Here is a 21,753-nt window from a genome sequence, read left to right as displayed (position 1 = left end):
AAAAAATGTTTTCCTCTTCCTAATGTTCCTTTGTCATTCGATGAACAACATGAACCCCATCTTCAATTTGCTAGTGTGCATTTAAAGTAAACAAACATGATTCTACTAGCGGTAGCATCAGTAGCTAATAAATTGTGTTAACGTGTTCACCTGGAGGCAGGCAGGTGCTCGACCATGTGGTTTATTGACATCCACGGCTACAAGCTGCCAACCCCCAGCAGCATCTTCATGGAACATCTGAAGCACAAGGACACCACCACTCAATTAATAAACCAATAAATAAAATGAAAAGAATGAAAGCAAAGGACAATTTTCAAACAATCTATAAATGTATAGAGTGTGATATGATTCAAGGACGGTCCGATTTTAAAATGGAACAATGTGATTCAGTTCGATTCAGGGAAATTACATTTCAATTTGGTATGGTTCGGTTCGAAAAGGACTGATGCAGTTTCTTAGTTTCTTGTTATTTGAATAAAATTGTCAGGATAGTATATACTGTATAATAAACTATAAATATGAAACGGCATTAACAGAGGAATGTTGGCCGAAACTGAGCCGGGTAGCTCTCTGAAATATAACATTGACCATACATGTCCCACACAGGTACATTTTAATTCATGTAAGAGACTATTTATTTGCCCCAATAATTGAATCTACAAAATGAAGTCATTACAATTACATGAGTTGGCTTTGCTGAGAGGAAAAAATACGTGTTAGTGTATATCACACTAATTACATCACTATTGCCGGTGATTGCCACTCTATCAGTCAGTGGATACACTTGGAGGCTATAGTCTGTTAAAATGTCAAAAGTAAAATTTCTTTCAAAATATCACTATACCTGTGTTGTCGCCGTGGATGTGGTGCTACTCCTCGACCCCCACATCTGCTGAAATTGAACTCTGATTTCAGCAAAGGTTTCGATGATGACAGCAATGAACACGTTCTGTTTAAGGACAAATGTAACCATTTTTTGGTACAATCAAATCCAATGAAGGTTCAATTACAGGCTAGAGAAAAGAAACATAACAAAATCTCTGACCTTCACAAGCCACGCCAGAAAGAAAATTAGAGTGATAAAATAGAAGTAGGAGCGCCAGCGAGGGAAACTGTCAATTGCTCGGTACATGAGGAACACCCAACCCTCTTGAGAGGCAGCCTCATATACAGTAAAGATGCTTGTTCCTACAATCAAAGAAGACAAATATTGTGGTTATGAGGACAGTTCCTTCTTTTTTTTTTTTGCTTCTTTTTTTTTTCCCCCTGAGAAATGACATAAAATAGGACTTTACCCAGCTCATTGAAGCCACTGTAGCCAAGTTCCTGTCTGCTGAGGCCCAGTTCCTCCAGGTCCATACACTTGAAACCCAGAGGACACTGGTAGCCCTCACCATCGGGGGAGCAATGGGTGTCTGGGATGGCCAAGCTATTCCATGTCACATTGCTAAATGAAAAACGAAAAACCACTGCATATGGATGGAGACGATCACAATAACCCGACACATGAAATGTTCTCATGCCAAGTGGAAAAAAAGCACATTGACTACATACAATAGTTCTACCCAGTTGGTGATGTTAGAATTTGCAGTCTACACCAACCACTATTCCCTTTGACGATAAATGAAGGTATATTATCAGAACTACTGAAATACCATATTTTGTATGTCAACAACTTCAGTAAAGTGCCACCTAAAAATTAAAATGTCGCAACTCGCTATGGTCATACAATTCGGAATTGCTGCTGTTGTGCTTTATTGACAATGACAATATGCCCAAAAATATCTTTAAATCGCCATACTATTTGACCATTTATGACTTAAACATCTTCTAATTTGCATATTAACACCTCAGATGTTCACATTGGGCACTCCTGCAAGCCTGTGGCCAATACTTCTCAGGCTGGATTAGGGTTAAAATTTCCCCCCTTGTCTGTGGCTGTCACATCATGCGCGCAGTGTCTACGTGAAGAAAGGACTGTGCAGTTCCATTTTTTAACTACACTTAGCAGTAGCAATTCGAAATTCAATATCCTGCTTTGAGCAGCTTTAAGCTTTACAGTGTTTAATGTTACTATTTACACTCTTGAAAATGAAAACTTAAGCGCATGACTAGGTGGCTGTTATTATAGTCTCCTCATTGAAAAGATCTTATTGTTTTAATGCACGTTAAACTCAAGGCTCTGCCGATCAGATCCCTACTTACAGGCTGTTTTTTTCAGTCCACAAAAACCTAAAATGTAACCTCACAAGCCAGGTTGATAATTGTGATTCACTAAAAGGAGTTCTTCACATTATCAATCTAGGACTTCACATTATCAATCTAGGACTTCACTCGAAAGATCCATTTCGGGAAAGGAAGCGCTTGCTGTACAATACTTCGAGTTGATTGGACGATACGGCATCTTTGCAAGTTTGTTTTGACCAATCAAGCCAACGGATGAAAATGTAGTCTTGGGGGCATGAACATCTTCACCAGATAATACAGAGATACTGTGTTCGGGGATTTGTCAGACCGCACCGCGTCAGGCTGGGTGTTGCATGTGGGCCCAGAGCATTTTCCTTTACATGCCATTGGCAAACCTGACAATTCGGTGACTGAAGGTAGACTAATCTTTAAGCATGTCTGAGTTGTGTAGGTTGGCATACTGCGATTTTGGTGGACTTGATCGAGATGCAGGTAGACAGATTCTGAGCTCCGCGGACATGTGTGGTTGATGTCATCATATTTAATTCCGAAATGTGCCAACCACATCCATCACAATCATTTCATTGAACACATTATTGTTATCATCTGTATATATTTTTTAAATTCTCCCCCTGGCCGTAGCACAGTTGGGGGTGGGGGTAGTCTTATCACATAGGATGCAAAATCAGGGGTGGAAGGCGGCCTCCAAGTGCCTACTTCAAGGCAACTTTACATCATCTGCAAGTGTAGATCTTACGGTTTCTTATAAATGTAATTTGTGAGCATCTCCTGTATTGACATCATCGAGTCAGTTCTGCTTCTGCCATATAGACCGTGCATGCTCTCTGCTGCGCTGAATTTATAGGAATGAGAGGCGTTGTGTTCATTGGCCAGGAAACAAGTCGGCTGTGTTAACTCTAATAACGCATATGTCTATAAAAATCCCAAAAGAAAGAAAACTCCACCCATGTGCACTGTTGGACTGCACTTTACGCTAAATTTACACTGGGCATGAAATTGGGCCCCAGGTGTTATTGTAAGAGAGCCTCTAATGAAAATTAATTGATTCAAATTGGCTGCCCAGAAATTCATCTAAAGGGCTAGGGAATCTAAGAGGGATTCTCACATTTTGCACCATCACAAAGGGCATCCAAAGGCATGCCAACAAAATGAGATAAAGCTAATTAAACATGGTGGAATAATAGTAATAATAATCATCATCATCATAATAATAATAATAATAATATATCTTATCAAAGAAGTTACCTTTGTTGGTTACAAAAGACATAATACTTATAGATGAATCCCCAAAGGAGGCATCAAATATGATTACCGGTATGTCAATAATAATTATTTAGTGTGTCAGATGAGGGGGAAAAGTACACAGCTCTATGAAGAGGAATCATTCATCTTAATTGATGAAAAGCATAAAAGAGTTGTTGAAAATTTACATAATCAAATGTGTAATTACCTGACATACTCATGAACATAACTTGAACTTGAACATTGCCAGCAGCTATAGGGTAAATGCTACCGGTCAGTTCCTAACAGTCAAATCAGTCATTCTCTTGCACTTATCCTAGGTCAGGTTTTGAGGGCAGCAGATTCACTTGCAACTTCATCCGGCTCATCCTGAGGGTTCCTGAAGCGTTCCCATTCCAGCCAGGAGACATGCCAGGAGACATAGTCTCTCCAGCGTGTCCTGGGGCTTCGCCGTGCTCACCTCACTGTAAGGAATTGCAGCGGCTCAACTCTGAGCCCCTCCCGGATGATCGAGCTTCCCATCTTATCTCTAAAGCCCGCATCCCACTAAGGCAGTGAACGTTTATGAAGGTAGCAAATGTTGATTTCTTATCAGGGTCTTTCCAAGGTTACAACGTTAGCCATACATTCGCCAAATATTTTAAGTTTTTTTTCTTGTCCCAAGGAAATTGTTAAAATGTTTTGAACAGCCAGTACTAGGGCATCCAGTACCCCATACTCCAGGAGTACCATTCATGATATCCCTTGGGACACGGTCGAACGGCTTCTCCAAGTCCACAAAGTACATATAGACCCTTGAGGACCATGGGGGGGGTGGAGATCTGGTCCGTTGTTCCACAGCCAGGACAAAAAAACCACACTGTTCCTCCTAGAACACTCCTCGGGTTTTGACCGGGGGCCGTTTCTCCCAAACACGCCCTTCCAGGTCTCACTTTCATTGCCCACGTGAGTATTGAAGTCCCCCAACAGAATGAGGGAGTCCCCAAAGGGAGTGCTCTCCGGCATTGTCTCCCAGTACTCTATAGGAAGTGTAGATACTCTGAAATGCTGTTTCGTGCACAGGCACAAACAATAGTCAGGATCTTTCCCTCCACACGTCAAATATACAGGCACGAGCCAGGGCCCATAAGTATACTCACATATACTCGGCACCTCCCTCCATGGGCAACTACAGAGTGGACGTGTGACCAACACCTCTCGAAAGGACTGGTACTGGAGCCCAAGCTGTATGTAAAGGAGAGCCCGACTGCATCTTGTCGGATATTCTCAACTTTGCAAACCAATTCAGTCTCCTTCCAGAGAAGTGACATTTCACGTTCCTTGAGCCAGCTTCTGTAGCCACGGATTGGACTGCCAAGGTCTCTGCCTTCAGCCGCTACCCAGCTCTCTGCACGGCCAACCTCCGAGGCCCCTGCCATAGGTGGTGAGCCCATGGGAAGGGGGACCCACGTTGCCTGTTCTGGCAGTGCGAACCAGGCATTCGCCATTGAGCATCCACACCTGACTTCAGTGACCAATGTCCGGGCGAAGGGAAATTGAGGTCCAAATATTTCATTCATCATAGTAGGTCTCTGAGCCATACTTTGTCTGGTCCCTCACCGAGTATTTCTTGAGGTGATCCTGTCAGAGGCATAAAGCCCCACACAACTTTGTTCTGAGGATCATTGGAACACACAAACTCCTTTTCTACCACGAGAAGGTGACAGCTCAGAGAGGGGACTATAATGCATTGTTTTATGTATTTTGTGTTTTACAGTTTAACTTTTTTTGTTCATTTCTTTTTATACTTGTGTGACAGTTAAACACAGCAAAATTGAATGAGGTACTATGTGGCATCAATCAAGTTACTGTAATAGCAATTACAGTGTTTTACTTTTTTCTTGTGTCAATAATAAAATGTTTATTTTATTTTACACTTCTGTCCTTAATGTACAACTTCCTTCTGGATGGCTGTAGAGTTAATAAAAGTTTTTATGATAGCGACAGTGACTCTGGAACAGATTAACTCAATTTTCTTTATTTCCTATGTGGAATAAAATTGTTTTGATGGAGGTTGACCAGAATGGGCTGACATTGCTGTTTTTTTATGTTTTAAATAAGCCTATAATAATACCTTTGTGTGCAATTAATGGCATGAAGTCAAATAACAGGTAAAACCCTGACATCCAGATCCTCCTTTTGTGAACAAATCTAACACCTTTTTCATCTCATATCCGTCTCCCCTGGTATATTATTCCCAATTTCCACCATATCCTATGTGTGTGTAAAGCTGCAGAGCTTTTGACATTGGGTCAAGGACATGCAGCAGTTAACAGATAAGACACATCTGTTCTCTCGGACATATTTTAAAGCGCACATTGGATTTAGTCGAGACGGGGCCAGGGGGATCACATCAAACACGCTGCTTTTAGATCAGCGTATTGGTATCCAAGGTGTAAATGTGAGTGAGTACTAAAGTTTCTCTCTTGCATGTAATGGTCAATGTGTCCCGAGGGTGCGTCCACACAAACAGGAAGATAGATGAGGAGGCGGTGCGGATGAATGAGCTTCATTCAAAGTGTGTACGACATACAATTAATTTTAGCACTTGCTGCTAATGGTAAATACAATAGAGTATATGTAGAAGAGTGTTACGCCTACCTGATTCCACATCTCTGTGGAGTTGCATATACATCCTCATTATGACCAATGTCATTTTAATCATGCTGTAATTAACTGTGCTTTAATTTGAATTAAACAGTATTGCAGCATAATGAAGCTCAATGGGTATTTTGGGCTGTTGTTCCATGCCTTATAAGATGATGCCGATCATCACAACTATCAAAGAGAATTATTATTTTATTTATTTTTATTTTTTTAAGATATTACGGTAGATGTAAACAACAAAGACAACTGAGTCGTTGACTGCAAACTATTAAAGCCACTCTGTGTAGCAAATCACTACTGCCAAGTGTGACCGAAAAATGAAACTGCACACTCCCTTCTGCACAGTGCACTCATACAGGCACAATTTTATTACTGAAAACTCAGCACAGAGACTGGATTTGTCATAACCAATTAGCTATGTTTACAGTGGTAAGAACAGTTTTTAGGGCTGGGGAAAAAACAAAAGTCCACCAAGTCGGTTGGGTCGACCACAAAACCTGGTCAATGCAAAAATGCACATGTTGAGACTATTTTAATAATTAAAAAAAAACATATTTGCGGCACCTGGAATTTGCCGGGAGGCCCGGAACCAATATTTCGTGTTTCCGCACGGACACTTATTGTTGACCGACTCCGACCGGCATTCACCACAACTAACTAAGATGCTTCTTAGGGTCTGTTTGTGGTCTCTTTAGACTGAAAAAAGGAGATTAGCATCGCTACATGGCTTATGTTTGTAACAAAACAATCCGTGTCAAACTCGCTAAATAAATTAAAGCTCTCTAATGAATTTATTGCCGCTGGTCAGCCACACGTAAGATGGCGGGCAGCCCTTCGTGCGTGAGCAACAGGAAGTTGGTAATAAATATACAGCAATCCAATGAATAAACAGTAAGTAGGGTGGTATTTGAGCTTGGCTTCTTGGGCCGACATATTCTTACACCACTGCACAAATGAGCTCAGTGCGTGTTGATTGCATTTATAACATTGAAATGTTAAATCTCAATATCTTCATAAACTAGGAGCACCAGTTGTGTGATTCCAAAACAAGTATTATTGTGATTTGTATAGACCATCATTTTGAATTAGTCCATAGGATATCTTGGATGGGATTGGTTAGATTTGCACAAATGTCGGAAAAACCGTAAGGAAGAAATCTACTGATAGAGGTTGTGCGTTAGTTACCCTTTCTGTGTGTCATTGGTAACACAGTGATGGTTGAATGTTCCAAACATCTGCACACCCAGAATTCCATAAAGCAAGAGAAAAAACAGCAGGAAGATAGATACACTCCAGATCTGCTCCCCAGAGCGCCTGACAACAAGAATTCATAAACATATCTTAGTGTCCTAGTTCTTTATGCACAGTCAATTTTGGTAAGAATAAAATGCTCAATTGTACTTAAGAATGTTAGTGATGCGGGAGCGAGGAAGCTCAAAGCGGAAGTAGATCCTGAAGGCCCGAATCATAATGAGCGCTCTGGGGATTCTCAGCATCCCCCATGGAGACATCTGATCCACAAGTTCCGCTATCTCAAACACCTCAAAACAAAGAGAGTCGGATAGTTGAAACAGTAGCATGCCTTAAGTAAAGCTGTCTAAGCAAATTTGAAGCCGTAAAAAATACAAGTGCAGTAAAAATAGTAAATGTCGCAATATACCTGCAACACCAGGGACACCCAGATGAAAAAAACCATGAATCCATCAAACATGCACCAGCGATCTTTCACATAGGAGTTATCCCCCTGTGCAGAGAGGAGGAAATGGCAACGGAACAAATCATCAGTTAAAACAGGAATATAAAAAGGAACATTTTTAATGATGAGAAGCAGCCCACGGCTTTCCTTTGTATCTCTCTCTCGCGCACACACACACGCACACCCCATACCGCACGCAAATACACACACGCACACACACATCCACACACACGCACGCGCGTACGCACTTGCCCACGCGCACGCACTGTACAACCTCTATTATAAAAGAGCAGCCAGGAGCTTGTCAGGAATTAACACACAGCCCATACAGCATCAACAAATCATCATCAACAAACACACAGACACCTAATAGTAACAAAAGGTAATTAAATAACAGTACTGTTAAAGCAGGGCCAAATACCACATTTGTTAACTTTAGCCAAAATGGCCACCACATTACCCGATGAAAAACAAACAGAATGAATTGGTAATGATTCCATCCATTCATTTTCTATACAACTTATGCTGTTCAGCATCAATGGGAGCTTTGATCCCACCCCACCTGATTGTGAGTAAATGATAAAGTACACCTTGGACTGATCACCAGACAATCACAGGGCACACTTAATGAATCATGAATCATCCAATAAACGTTTATGCTAAAGATTGACAAAACTCATGTTTTATATCCTAATTAATTTAATAACTCTCTGGTCCCATGTTCACCCCGTTCCCGCGTGGGTCTTCTCCGGGTACTCCGGTCTCCTCCCACATTCCAAAGACATGCATGGCAGGTTAATTGGGTGCTTCGAATTGTCCCTAGGTGTGCTTGTGAGTGTGGATGGTTGTTCGTCTCTGTGTGCCCTGCGATTGGCTGGTAACCAGTCCATGGTGTTCCCCGCCTACTGCCCAGAGCCAGCTGAGATAGGCGCCAGCACCCCCCGCGACCTTTGTGAGGAATAAGCGGTCAAGAAAATGGATGGATGGATGGATGGATATATGCCCTTCCATTGGAAATGATTCATTATATTGTAAATTGCTGGTTTATACAAAAATAACATCATGTCATCCATAGGACTACATCCACAAAATGTCATCCATAGAACTATATCCACAAAATGTCCATTTAAGGAACCCTACAGCCTGATGGGACTAATGAAAAATACAAACCATTCATGCCACAGTACTTCAACTGTTTTCATTTGCTTTAGTGACTGGGCTCATGTTTAACTTTTTTTTTTCATTATTAAAAAACACAATTATGTATAATATAATATTTGTTATTTTAACAAGATATATGATAAGTTATTAATTGGTCATTTAACGCAATCAAGGTCATTTATTCAAATGTCCATACAGTAATAGCTACATTATGTATATAAGAAAAAGATGAATATAATCACCTAAAAATAAGCAGACTTCAGCTAATAGTCAATAGGTTTTCCAGTGGAGGTGCCCACCAGAACTTTGCATTACTAAAATCCTACCGAATCCTAATCCCATATGTGTAAATCTTCTGATTTTCAGCATTACACCCATGTGGGGAAGCAACCTGTTTTCGACATGATAAGCCGAGGAAAATGACAAAAGCCCCGAGGTATAAACAAAGTGAAATGTCAAGGGGACATTGGATGTAGAAGGAGAGTATGAGGAAGAAAGACTGCAAAACATCATGGTGTCAGATGAACACCATAACAAACAAAAGCGTGAAATTGAGTTGTTTGTTCATCCAGTCACACATAGTAAGTAAAGGTTTTATAATTTAGAGTTTAGATTTGAAAGAGTCAAGGGGCCACAATGAAGTATTACAGATCAATTATATTTTTTTCCTAGAATGAAAGAAGGATTTAAAAAGGCTCCAATGCTGTTTTCAACCATTGGTGAAGGAAACTGTTTCCTCATTTGCCTCGTTTGTTATGCCAAGTTAGCTGTCCACACTTTATACGGCTCCCAGCTCTCCCTTCCTAGATGCTTCGGTTGAACTTTTTCTGGCTCGTTTAGAACAGTAAACTTTACTGCAGTTTACTGAATACTTCCATTCAAACATTCATTTTCCGCTAGGACACTCTAGGATCACGTTTTAGGGCCGCCGCACACGGAGTGATGAGGTGGAAATCCACTGCACAGTTTCGAAGTGTGCAGGGTTCTGCCACAAGGTTTTAAGATATGGTTGAGAAGCATCACAGCAAGTGGTTTTGCAGTGATTCAAAATTTGTATTGCAATCGCACCATGTGGCGACGTTGCAAATTATAGCTAATCAAAATGCACATAAGCTTTCACATAGGCGAAAAATCAATTTCCAGGTTTTAAGTGATATGCAGGCTCCCGCCGCCAAATCATAAAAATACAATATATACAAAACAAATACGTACTGTATATTATGTTTCACAAAAATATATATTTAAGACTCGAAATAAGCGGATTTGCATCGCAGTTCTTGAGTCAAAACCTTTACTTCAGGTCCCTGGGCTCATCAAAATGAGCACATTGTTAATTGAAATCAATGATTAGCAAAATCGCTCGTCATTTTTGTAAAACTTATTTCGGGCCTTGATATTTACAATTTTCTATATGCCTGTGGATGAAATAGCAAATTTGTGTAAATGTACGTGTGCACCTTGCCGGGTCCATTCAAGTGAATGAGATCAAGCCCCACCTGCCTTTAAATATTATTATCCACACTTTTTTCTTGAATCTGGTCTTCATTCTGTATGAGCCTGCGTCTTTCTTGACACTCTCTTTTTCGGATTAGAAAAACTGATACAGATACAGAATGGAGAGCCTCTCAACACGATGAATGGGACCGTCAGCTTTGGAAGCATTGCACAGTGTGCAGCGGCTTTTAGTTGGTGCCTGTCCCAGCTCTTAGTTACTTAAATCTAACTTAAAATAACATGGAAAAATGTATGTAATAATAATATTAATGTAAAAATGAATAAATTGTTAACATTCATTTTGTTTAAGATTGTTGGTCACTGTTGAATAAAAGTCGTAGCACTGATCACTACCTTGATAATTCCCCTGATGTGCATCTTGGCGATCATCTCAGCCGTGTAGAGGAACATGAGCAGCGTGTCCAGCGTGAATGTCACATACTGCAGGGGCGGGTAGTGCTCAAATGTCTTGGGGGTGTTCATGCATACTGAGATGACGCTGATGATGGCACAGGCTCTCAGCAGGGTGTGCACCCACTACAGGAAGTTGAGAAACAATTTGCATAGTTTCTTATGTTTGCTGATTTGTGCATTTAAAAAGGAAAAGAATCCAGCAAAGTCACCAAAATACTTGGTACAGTGTCACTTTTATTGCGTTTTAGTTGTTCCGGAATTTGGTTTTGTGATAGAGCAAATAATTCATCTTTATATTTGTACGACAGTTAAGTATGTTCAATTTTTAATGTAAACATTGTAGTGCTGTCACTATCGAATATTTCATATTCATTTTATTTTTGCATTAAAGTGTATTACAAAATATTTTTTTCCCCACTGATTACTGTTTATTTCATACTTCATATTCGTATAGTGAATTAAAAAAAAAGGGGGGGGGGGGGGGGGAGAGATTATGTTGTACTATGTTACCGCCTGTTTGGTCATTGCTTTCCAAAGTATGTATCCTTTCCACAGATGTTTGCAAATGTCTTTTTTTGATTAAACACAGAAGATCAGTCTTCTTTCATAAAGGACTATAGAAATCAGTGAACAATTACTGTTGATATGCTGAAATCAGAGGATTTGGACAATTTAATAATAAAAATGGCTCCAAACAATTACTTGATTCTAAAATTAGTTGTCAATTAATTTGATAATCGACTACTTGTCAATTTATCGATTAATTTTGACAGCTCGAAAACAATGCCTATTGTACTGTACAGTTTATACATATTTCGTAAGGTGCCATTTTTTTCACGTTACAACAACATGGAAGTCAGCCAGGGTCACAGAAAAGATTGTGCTTCACTACAGACAAGTTGATAAAAGTTCACTTACTGGTTTGTTGATCCAGAAGATGTCCGCGCTGTCTGCTAGGGTCTCATCAGGCCCAAAGTCAGTCATGGGCTGGGTCTCGACCCTAGAGCTTTGTTTCCTCTTAAGCATGCTGGGGCTTGCCGTGCTATACAGAGAGTGGATCTGACAGAGAGACAAGGTAGACCACATAGTAATCAAAGCTACACCAGGGAGACCGCAACATTTTGTGTCTGTGTTCAAGTCCGAGCAGTATTATGTGGATGAAGGTTAACCTTAAGTTATGAATTATTAAATATTTAGTGTTGAGGCAGATTATCTGTACTAACTAAACATTGATAGCGTTTGCTTTAGTCCTTATGAAATCAACATTGATTCAAGTGTTAACTTAATGTTACATTTATGTACATAGACACCACTATTTTAAGAAATTGTGGTCATGATAATAGTGTTTTATGTCAAGAAAAAAAATACCCGGACTTAAACTTCCAGAACAGAGTTGTATTTCTAAATGTGTTCAACACATGATGCATGACGCTATCATGTTACACAACAAAGCACACGTGAGACAACAGCAGGACAAGTGTATTCACACTGGAACATGTCCAGCAACTTACCATGTGACGAGATCACGCATGATCATCATCATGCAGTATAAGCAAGTGTGAGTCTTCTTACTTGAGCGTGTGTGTGTGTGTACAGTGGATAGAAAAAGTTGTGTTGACTTTTTAAATCCGCTGCATAAAGTGGAAAAGGTGTGTACAGGCTGTGTGAGCATATGAACAGAAGAAGAAGAAATGACACTCAGAATGGAGACAAAGCGCACATACCAAAGGGAAAAGTAAAGCTGAAATTGCTCCAGCACTGCACATAACATGCGATCAGGCATACCCTGCAAATAACACACAACAGTTAGTCAACATCATGGTTTATATGGCGTACATTTACACTATACCCACATCTACATTACGCTCAGAGAGACAGGAATGCCCACCACATCTGACATCAAGGCATATATGCGAGACGCTCTGTGAATGGGTGACCGATTGTGGAGGAGGAAGATGGGGTGGACGAGAAGGCAAATTGGAGGGACTCACTGTGAGGCTCCTCATTGGTGCGTTCATCCCCAGGGCACAGAGAGGTGGAGGCACCAACCAGAGATTGCAGGGATGAAAAAAGCAAGAGTGTCCTCAGGGCCTGGATTTGCTGTGCCAGCAGTCAGTGGTGGACACAATGATAGAAAAGAGGAGTGGGGGTACAATATAGAAAACAGTTTGATCCATTGACATTAAACACACAATGCAATGAAATTCCATCACCGTTTGATGCCCCAAAACCTGTGCACTTTGGAGTTTTTTGCAAAGTCAAAGGAAACTAATTAATATGCTCATTACAACATTAGCAATGCAGATTATAAATATCAATTACAGACACATTTATTTGAACAAAGAAGATAAAACCTTGCAACATTAACTAATTCATACTAATAAAAACTAATACATACAATGCCATGGAAAATATTATTACTTTTTTTGCAGTTTCCTGACTTTAATAATATTTAAGGTCCAAACACACATATTTAGAAAAAGAAATCCAAGTAAACAAATGAAGTTTGTGTTTATAATAAATGCATTTATTATGAAAGTGGAAATAATGAACTATTTATGCTACCTGCTAGCCCTGTGTGAAAAAACTGTTATATCCTGAATGTGTGGCTATTGGCTAACCAAATTTTTTCGAAAGCCGAGTTCATTTTCACTGACCATACCCAAGCCTAACTATCTCAAGACCTGCTCAACCATGACATCACAAACACAACCTTTCTGACAAAAACAAGGCAGACAAAAGATCTAAAAAAGCGACAACAAAAATGCCACGATCCAAAGAAATTCAAGAACAGAAAAGAAATGAAGTTACTGACATCTATCAGCCTGGAAAGGGTTACAAGGCCATTCTTAGAGCTTTAGAACTCAGCAAACCACGGTGAGAGACATTATCTACAAATGGAAATACCAATTAACAAAACAAGGAACAGTGATAAGCAACTGGCCTACAAAAGTTACACCAAGAGCACAGTGGTGACTCATCCAGGACGTCACAAAGGACAATATTTAAGAATTGCAGGCCTACCATGCCACAGTAAAAAGACCATGTAAAGTCATTTTCCTAATTTGTTTCAAAATGCATTAAACATGTTTGACGATAAGTACTGAAATAGAGTGCAAAGACAAAAAATAATTTGATGGTTGCAATTGAGCGTTAAAATTATTTTTTCAACTTCTCATTTATCCAGATTTTTTGAGTATGGTTAAAACAGGTCCCAGGGACCTGCTTGGCCCTTTGACATCAGTCAGCCCTCACCCACTACTTAGTAAGTGTTGTCATTTTATTGTGGTTATTCGTTGCAAATACCAGTTACTTGATGAAAAAAGCTCCATCCACTTCTAGCAGTACGTACAATGTGCAGTTAGCCATCAAGCTATGCCTACAAGCCCAAAAAATGAAACTTTCCTGAGCCGCTACGTCACCTCACTCTACCTGCATAGAGTGAGGTGATGGTGAGTTGGACAGCTCCACTGCAAATTGGCATGCTACTGTGGCTAGCAGCAATTAGCCACAAGTCGTGGGTTCCTCTATTACTCCACAACTTTGCTCTGTGGTGCCTTTAACTGTGACGGAAAGTCAACTGTTTATTATGCTCGCTAGCGGTGTTAGCTTGTGAGTTACCAAGCTAGCAAGATCGCTCAACCACGGTGGGGTCGTCCAATACATTACCCCTTGCACATTGTTGTGTGTTGGTCCCCACAAGCCACTTAAAGACCAAGTTGGAAGTAAGGTAGGCCAACCATGTTTTTGAGTAATACCAATGGTTAAAACCATTTTAAGCATATTTCCGTTATTTCTCAATACAATCGTCCCAGGTTCTTGGTTTTACCCATAGCAACGCCCTTGACCACGAAAATGCTTTTCTTCAACAATCATTGGATATCTTCGGAAATGATGTCACACCGGGGAGTTGCAAGGGCAGTCAGCCATTGTACTGAACTGTTGACTGTCCCCTTGTATTGTTATTTCGTAAGATGACACAGCGCTGTGTGGTAATGTTCTGTTGTCAGTCAAAACAAAAGTTGTAAGAGTGGCCAAAAGATAAAAGGTCCCGTAAATGGACCGCTTTCGTCTGAGTGGAGCATTTCTGCTGACAGAATTCGGAGCAGTGCCGACATCTTATTTGTAAACATGAAATCCGGCCCTGGTGGGGGACTTGCAGGCATGAGAACCCGAAAGACTCAACTGAAAGATGATGTAAGTCTATTGGGTTCTCATGCCTGTCAGTCCGCAATTAGGGCCAGGTTTCCTCACCTGTATATAGTAGTATGCAAGCTCGGGTTAAACATGTATGCTTGCACTAATGTTGGAGCTTTCGGAAAAGTGGTATCATTTCTGAGGAGTCACACAGGAACGAGACTGACTCTTCTGACAATCCCACAATGATGAGCGAGGGAACCTGGCATTTGGTGGAGAAGTAGCCCAGGTGTACGTTTCAGATACAATGTGGGAACAACGTAGACCCCTGTTACCCTTTGGCATTTTATGAAATTACTTCCAAGTTGTTTTTTAAGAAAACCTTAACTGTTTATTAATCACTGCAGCACATGTTTTTCAGCCTGCAGCAGCTCACAAGACATTAGCATTCATTATATTCTATTAACGAATATACTGTATTTGATTGTCAGGTCAACCACACACTTCTGAAGCTGGAAGGTGTGTTCTATTTTTCATGACTTTGGAGCCTTATTTTTATATATTTGCCTTAAAAAAGGGTTTCAATCTAAAGCTGAACAATTTGGAAAACTACCAGAATTTGGGAGAATTATTCTTCAAAAGTCGCACAAATCTTAAAGAATATTGTTGATGACTGATGACAAAAGCAAATCTTGCTTATGTATAAAGGCATCTTCAGGATTAACTGTATGTGTGTGTTGTTTTGTCTTACATGTTTTTGTGATTCAACTCAAGAGGTTTACTGGGGTGGCGAAGAGGAAAAAGTGTGACAAAAAACATAAAATAGGAAATGCAACTTATTGACACAGCAGCAGCATCTGTTTTGGTTGTTCTGACAATTTATCAACTTTATCAACCAGATGTCATAAAAAAAGCCAAAACAAACCACAGCATGATGACAGTAAAGTGAAAGCTGACCCTTGTTTGTCTTCCCAATTAAACTGCACTCACATTTAGAAACAATTAGAGCGTGTGATCATTGCACTTAACATATAGAGATGTGAGAAAGAGTGACAAGAAAATCACAGGGCCTGACTGCTATTATGTGGGAGGACCAGTGGCAAGAACTGCAATTAACTTTCCCTTTGGGGGAGGTAGACATGTTCCTCACAGGCAGGGTGCAATCACATTAATTGTAAGTCTGGATGTGTGTGAAGGATTAATTTCTCGACTTTTGTAACGTTTCATAACAACAAACACTAGAAAGTACTTGTAAGGAGTACAAGTAAACAAATCTTGAACTGTCTACCAAACCAGTTTCCTTTAAAGCTCGATTTGTAGTGTACGTTCACAAAATTTTGTGCGAATGTGCCTCAAATTTATCGCAAGATTGCACAAGACGAAACTATATGCTCTGCTCAGTGTCATATCGATAAAATGATTGTATTTAATGACGGAGGAGGTTGGACTACCTTTCTTAAAATGTAATTGTCAAATTAGTTAATTGTGATTAATTATGATTTTGGAAAGCTGGGTTTCATTTCACTGGCTACACTGCAGCCTGATTACTGTCACCCCGGGTTTTCACCGGATGCGGTTGCGGTGCGGTGCGTCTTGACTGCGTGCTCCGGACGGGTCAATTTTTTTGTCAATCCACACCGGCTCCGCACAGCTGCGGTCCGGCAGCTCCGTCGCCGCCCACTTCCCTAACGTGTCTCGCGGGACCGCGCGCGCGCGATCATGTGGCATTTCACAACGACAAACATACAGAAAGTCTGTGCTCAACAGAGAAGCAGAAAGAGAGGTGGACTTCTTTTGATTTAACCTTTTCTTCTTCTTCTGCTATGAGATTCCATGCAGCATCCTTTTTTTGGTTGTCCTTGTAAAGTATATTAATAACGAGAGTCGGGTCAGTGCGGGTCCACTCTTTATTTCTGTCTTCCGCGTCCGGCTGCCGCTCAGTACGGCAAGCGAGACGGGCACAACAAGCAATCGCGAACATCAAACTCACAATACATTACAGTCCTTATAAAAAGGATGTGCCGTGTCATATATTATTTTGTGGTTTTCCACCTCCAATATAAACCTCTCCTCGTCCATGTTCGCTGGTGTCTAAACCGTGAATGAGCACATGGCCCGGCGACGCCCACGTCACGTTTTGCTGAAAAACTTGCGAAATAGGAGCTGGCGAGTGTTTTATTCTGAAAGGTAACCGGAAATTTATTTTGAAACTGCCTCGGTCTTCCTGTCCCGCTCGATGTGTTTTGTGCTAGCTTGCCATTTGCCGGAGGCCTACCGCTGCGGCGTCCGGCAAAAATAGAAAATAGGTCTATCCTTGCGGAAGGCTTGCGGCACGCCGCAGGCCTTCCGCAGTCGACACGCAACGCACCCGCAAGCGGTGTAAACTGCACCATTCGAATGAATGGAATCTAATTGCTTGCGTCGCCGGACCGCACCGCAACCGCACCGCAACCGCATCCGGTGAAAACCCGGGGTCAGCTTTGTTAAATCATGAAAGCATATGTTACAACAGTAGACACTAGACACTAGACAGTCCATGTTGAACAAATAATATACAAAGTGATTGGTAAATTTCAGTCTGGAAAAGGTTAAAAAGTCATTTGCATGGCATTCTGACTCCAGAGAACCACAGTGAGAGTCCACAAATGGAGAAAACTGGGAAGTGGGAATAGTGCTTAGTCTTCCTGAATGGTCGCCCAAACAAAGTTACTCCAAGAGACAACTCATCCAGGAGGTCACAAAAGAACCCATTAGAGCATCCAAAGAACTACAAACTACACTTGCCTCAGTGAATCCCAATGTTCATTACTCTACCGCAAGAAAAAAAGTACGCAAATGGCAATCATGGGAAAGTGTCATGGTGGGGGAAAAAAAAAAAAAGAGAACGCAAAGACTTGTCTCACATTCGCCATGCAAGAAACAATCTTAATGATCCCCAAGAGTTTTTGAGAAATGTTCTGTACACTGACAAGACAAAAACATTCTGGAAGGCAGCGACCCATAACATCCAGTAAGACATGTTTTTTAGCCAACACCTCTTTTTTTAAACGATGGGGTTTGCCAGGGGGAGGTCCAGAGAGGTAACAGGTGTTTGTGAAGTGCCCGTCTTTGCGGTCAGAAGTAAGGGGGGAAAGATGGATGAAAAATTATCACCGCATTTTCTCAAAAACAAACAAGTTCAGTAGACTTTCATACCCTATGCGCCTTGACGAGCTGTAGCCGTTCATTGTCCGTTAACTCATTCACTCCCAAAAACGTATTTATACGTTTGTTTTTTGTTTTTTAATGCTAGAGCATACACAAGGCTTTGACTTTGAAGGCTTCAGACCTGAAAAGGTCGCTTATCGCAATGGTAGTTATTACAAAAAACGGCCAGCAGGTGGCAACAGAGTATAAGTGAGCAGCACGGGCCATGTTGCAACAAGCTCTTTTTCCCCAGTGTTCTCAACAGGTTTGTGAATAATCATGAAACGTGGCTATATTCTAATACTAATTGCTGCAAAACAGAAACTGATAAAAATATTATTATTTTTTCCTGATGAAAGAAGAGACTAATCTTTCTTTTGGTAGGTTCCATGTTTTTATAGCAATAGAACACAATATCCTGTGGGCATTGCAAAATCAGTCAAAAAAACAATAAAACTGTGAAAACGCCTGGGAGTGAATGAGTTAATGTTGAGTAGCTAGTCACAATAATAAAAATCTGATAAGAACGGTGGAGGTATTGTCATGGCTTGGCTTGGGCTCCTGCATCTGGAACTGGCTCACTAATCTTGATTGACGATGGCTACAGCAGAATGAATTCTAAAGTCTACTTGTACATTAAACCCATTTTGTCTGGCAATTTGAAGCTTCATCATGCAACAAGACCGAAAACACACAGCCAACAACGAAGGACTTCATCAGTGGGGAAAAGTGGAAGGTCTTCTTAGATTGACCAAGTCAATCACTGGCATTAACCAAAGAAGCAAACATTTTACCTCCTGTAGAGGAGACTGAATGGAGAACCCCCCCCCGAAACAAACATGAGCTGAAAGACGCTGCAGTAAAGACCTGGAAAAGCATTTCAAATGAGGAATGCAACAGTCTGGTGAAGTCAATGGGTCACAGGTTTGATGTTGTTATTGCACTTATGGGTTATGGCACCAAATGTTATTGTTTCAGTAATTTTGTTCACTTGAAAAGTGGATAGCTTCAAACAAAAAGTGTTGTGTTGTTTATCACATCTAGATGTAAGTACCATACAATAAATCTGGAATTCTAAACTTTTGTCTGATATCCATACTCATCTTTTGATCTGAAAATGTCTTCAGTAATATACAACGAAAGCAACAGAATTGACCTTCCAATACTTCTGGAGGGGACTGTAATACGCTTGCAGTACAACTTTGGCTTTCTTTAGTAAATCAAGAAAAAATTAGAATGATGTAATTTTGTTAGATTTTGCCAAACCTAAAACCTCAATTGACAATTCCGAGATTAAGGAAGCATTTGCATTGTACTGTCTGTATTGGGAAAATATCAGAAATGCCCGGATGTTCGGTATTTAGGGTCACTTGTGACCTTATGAGTTATAACTTCATATCACGGCTACATATTCAAATAAAAGCTTTATGCATGCAGCACTTCGCATACATAAAAATGTAACGCAATGTGTTGAATTAAAATCAATCCCACCACGTGCCCACAAAAACTCAACACACATGCAAACATAAATACGGCCTAGGGCCTTACCTTGCATAACTACTAAACACAAATTAATATGTTTAGGACAGGTATTAAGCGTGCACTGTCACAACATTCACAAAGCTCTCCTGTTGTGCTTTAAGGCTGCATACAATCATGATTCCAATCAGGATATGCGCGTCCATATCGAGATGGATGACATCTGACAGCCAAGGTTACTATGGAAACGTATCAGAGCTAAGCTACATTGCTTTGAAAACATGTCAAGCACAACAGAAATATCAAACAAGGAGTCAATGAATGTAGTTAGCATACCTTTCATAAGGCCTGACAATCATGTCAAGTTGTATTTTAGCAAATAGACGCGAAAAAAAAAAAAAAAGGTGACGGCCTACTATGGAGGATGCTACAGCTCCACTTCCGGTGCCAAACAAGCTAGCAGGTGGGAATTTCTCGCGCTCTTAATACACACTCAGCAGCGCTAGGTGAACATTGAAATAATAATTACGCGTCACATTTGGGCACACAATAATTGACTTACGGCAACGTGTTCTCCCCCTCATCGACAGCGTCGCGTCGTGTCCGTGACATCAGCTGTTTTCCTCCGGTGAGTGTGTGAGTGCGTGTGTCCGTGTGGGGCTCGCTTGGGAGAAGTATGCGCGCGCAACCTGCAATCTCATCAGCAGCAGCTGCAAGAGAGGCCCGCCGCCGTCTCCATGGTAACACCCTGGCAACACAAGACCTGACCCTCAAAGTCCACACTCTTGATACGACTTTTTAATGCAATATATTGTGATTTTTTTTTTTTTTTTTTTTTGTTAAGTATAGATTTTGTGGGTGTATTTTTCAGGAGGATAATGACGATGTGATCAGCCACAATTTATGTGTGTGTTTTTTTATTTTGTTTTTTTTGTTTTTTCATGATCGATTAAATTGTGGGACGTCACATTTTAATGGAGTCTTAATCCAGTACAATCACATTGCAATGATATAAACTGCAATTTACATAATCTGGAGCAGGTCAAAATTAAAATCGATCTCAGCAGAGATGCTGATAAATACATTTATTAATGGGTGTAAATCTCTACAGATATATTTTATTAATTGCTGCTAATCAAACTTGGCTTGCTGGGCCTAGGACAAACCAACCTGAGTGTGGAAAAATGCTGATGTTACTGTGGACTGTGAGATGAATTTGAAAGCTGCTACTGATTCTCAGATTCTCAAGGCCCTGGGCAGATTTGTTTGACATGCATCTGATCATTGAGGTTGTCTGATTGGACAAAAACATTGTATAATAAAATCTAACATCCACATTCTGTACATACACTGCTACAAGATTAAGAAATTAGAGTCTTATTGCTACAAATTCATGAAAGAAGTCAGTTGTGGGACAGTGATTCTGATCTTGTTTAGGCCATTAGAGGAGGCTTGGACTGATGTCTCACCACAGATTATTTGTAGTAGACGGAAATTCAAAATCCCATCAATTTCAATTATAGCTGGAACTCATCTAAAGTATTCAAATCAACTAAATAACGGCTAACCAGAACCTTCCAAAAATGCTAAACAATTCACTGTATAACCCATTTAAATGTATTTTTCTATTGTGTAATTGTGTTAAATTCAAGATTTAAGGACTTTTAATGTCAATGCTTTACATGGCGAAAATGAAGAATCAAAATGTTCTCAGAATGACCAATTAGTATTGGTTGGCCCCAATCACCAATATATATTGGTTGAAAACACCTACCATTCTAGAATAGTTGTTTTAACCAAAGGATCTGTCGGACACACGCTAGATTGGTCAAAATTTAACCCTTTTTTGGTAGATTTGATCAATCTGTTTTTAGAGTGTCGAGCACTAGTTATAGGAGATGAACAGCAGCATTTTGGACCAACTGGAGATGCTTCAGAGAAGGCTGGTTGACAACAGCACCAATTTGCCAGAAATATATTAGAAATAATTTCACTATGCAGTGTAGTTCTGTATTGAAAAGACTATTTAATATGGAGTGGAGTGCAATATATTAGCCTCAAGTCTGTAGTTGAACACAGATGTGCAAAAT

At 40.4% G+C, this 21,753-nt stretch overlaps 1 protein-coding gene across 5 annotated transcripts in view; it reads right to left on the bottom strand.

Annotated features, from left to right (window-relative positions):
• nalcn (sodium leak channel, non-selective) overlaps nucleotides 1–20,391 on the bottom strand; it is a 76,605-nt gene extending 56,214 nt beyond the window's left edge. Inside the window, exons 1-12 of one of the 5 annotated variants that reach the window (XM_077535951.1) lie at nucleotides 20,226–20,320; nucleotides 12,853–12,961; nucleotides 12,586–12,647; nucleotides 11,780–11,920; nucleotides 10,802–10,984; nucleotides 7,757–7,840; nucleotides 7,498–7,637; nucleotides 7,282–7,410; nucleotides 1,296–1,447; nucleotides 1,046–1,188; nucleotides 845–949; nucleotides 151–237 (exon numbers count right to left, since the gene is read on the bottom strand). In XM_077535951.1, coding sequence (XP_077392077.1) covers nucleotides 151–237; nucleotides 845–949; nucleotides 1,046–1,188; nucleotides 1,296–1,447; nucleotides 7,282–7,410; nucleotides 7,498–7,637; nucleotides 7,757–7,840; nucleotides 10,802–10,984; nucleotides 11,780–11,920; nucleotides 12,586–12,627 — 1,206 coding nt within the window. In that variant the 5' untranslated portion in view covers nucleotides 12,628–12,647; nucleotides 12,853–12,961; nucleotides 20,226–20,320. Of the gene's footprint in view, nucleotides 1–150; nucleotides 238–844; nucleotides 950–1,045; nucleotides 1,189–1,295; nucleotides 1,448–7,281; nucleotides 7,411–7,497; nucleotides 7,638–7,756; nucleotides 7,841–10,801; nucleotides 10,985–11,779; nucleotides 11,924–12,372; nucleotides 12,521–12,585; nucleotides 12,648–12,852; nucleotides 12,962–20,225 lie in introns of those variants that run through there. The other 4 variants (XM_077535950.1, XM_077535952.1, XM_077535955.1 and 1 more) reach the window with 4 other exon arrangements.
• Between the last annotated feature and the right edge of the window lie 1,362 nt (nucleotides 20,392–21,753).

The sequence above is a fragment of the Festucalex cinctus genome, chromosome 11, assembly GCF_051991245.1.
Source record: "Festucalex cinctus isolate MCC-2025b chromosome 11, RoL_Fcin_1.0, whole genome shotgun sequence".
Taxonomy (NCBI): domain Eukaryota; kingdom Metazoa; phylum Chordata; class Actinopteri; order Syngnathiformes; family Syngnathidae; genus Festucalex; species Festucalex cinctus.
The sequence above is the reverse complement of the archived record's forward strand: the minus strand, read 5'-3'. Positions and strand labels throughout refer to the sequence as shown.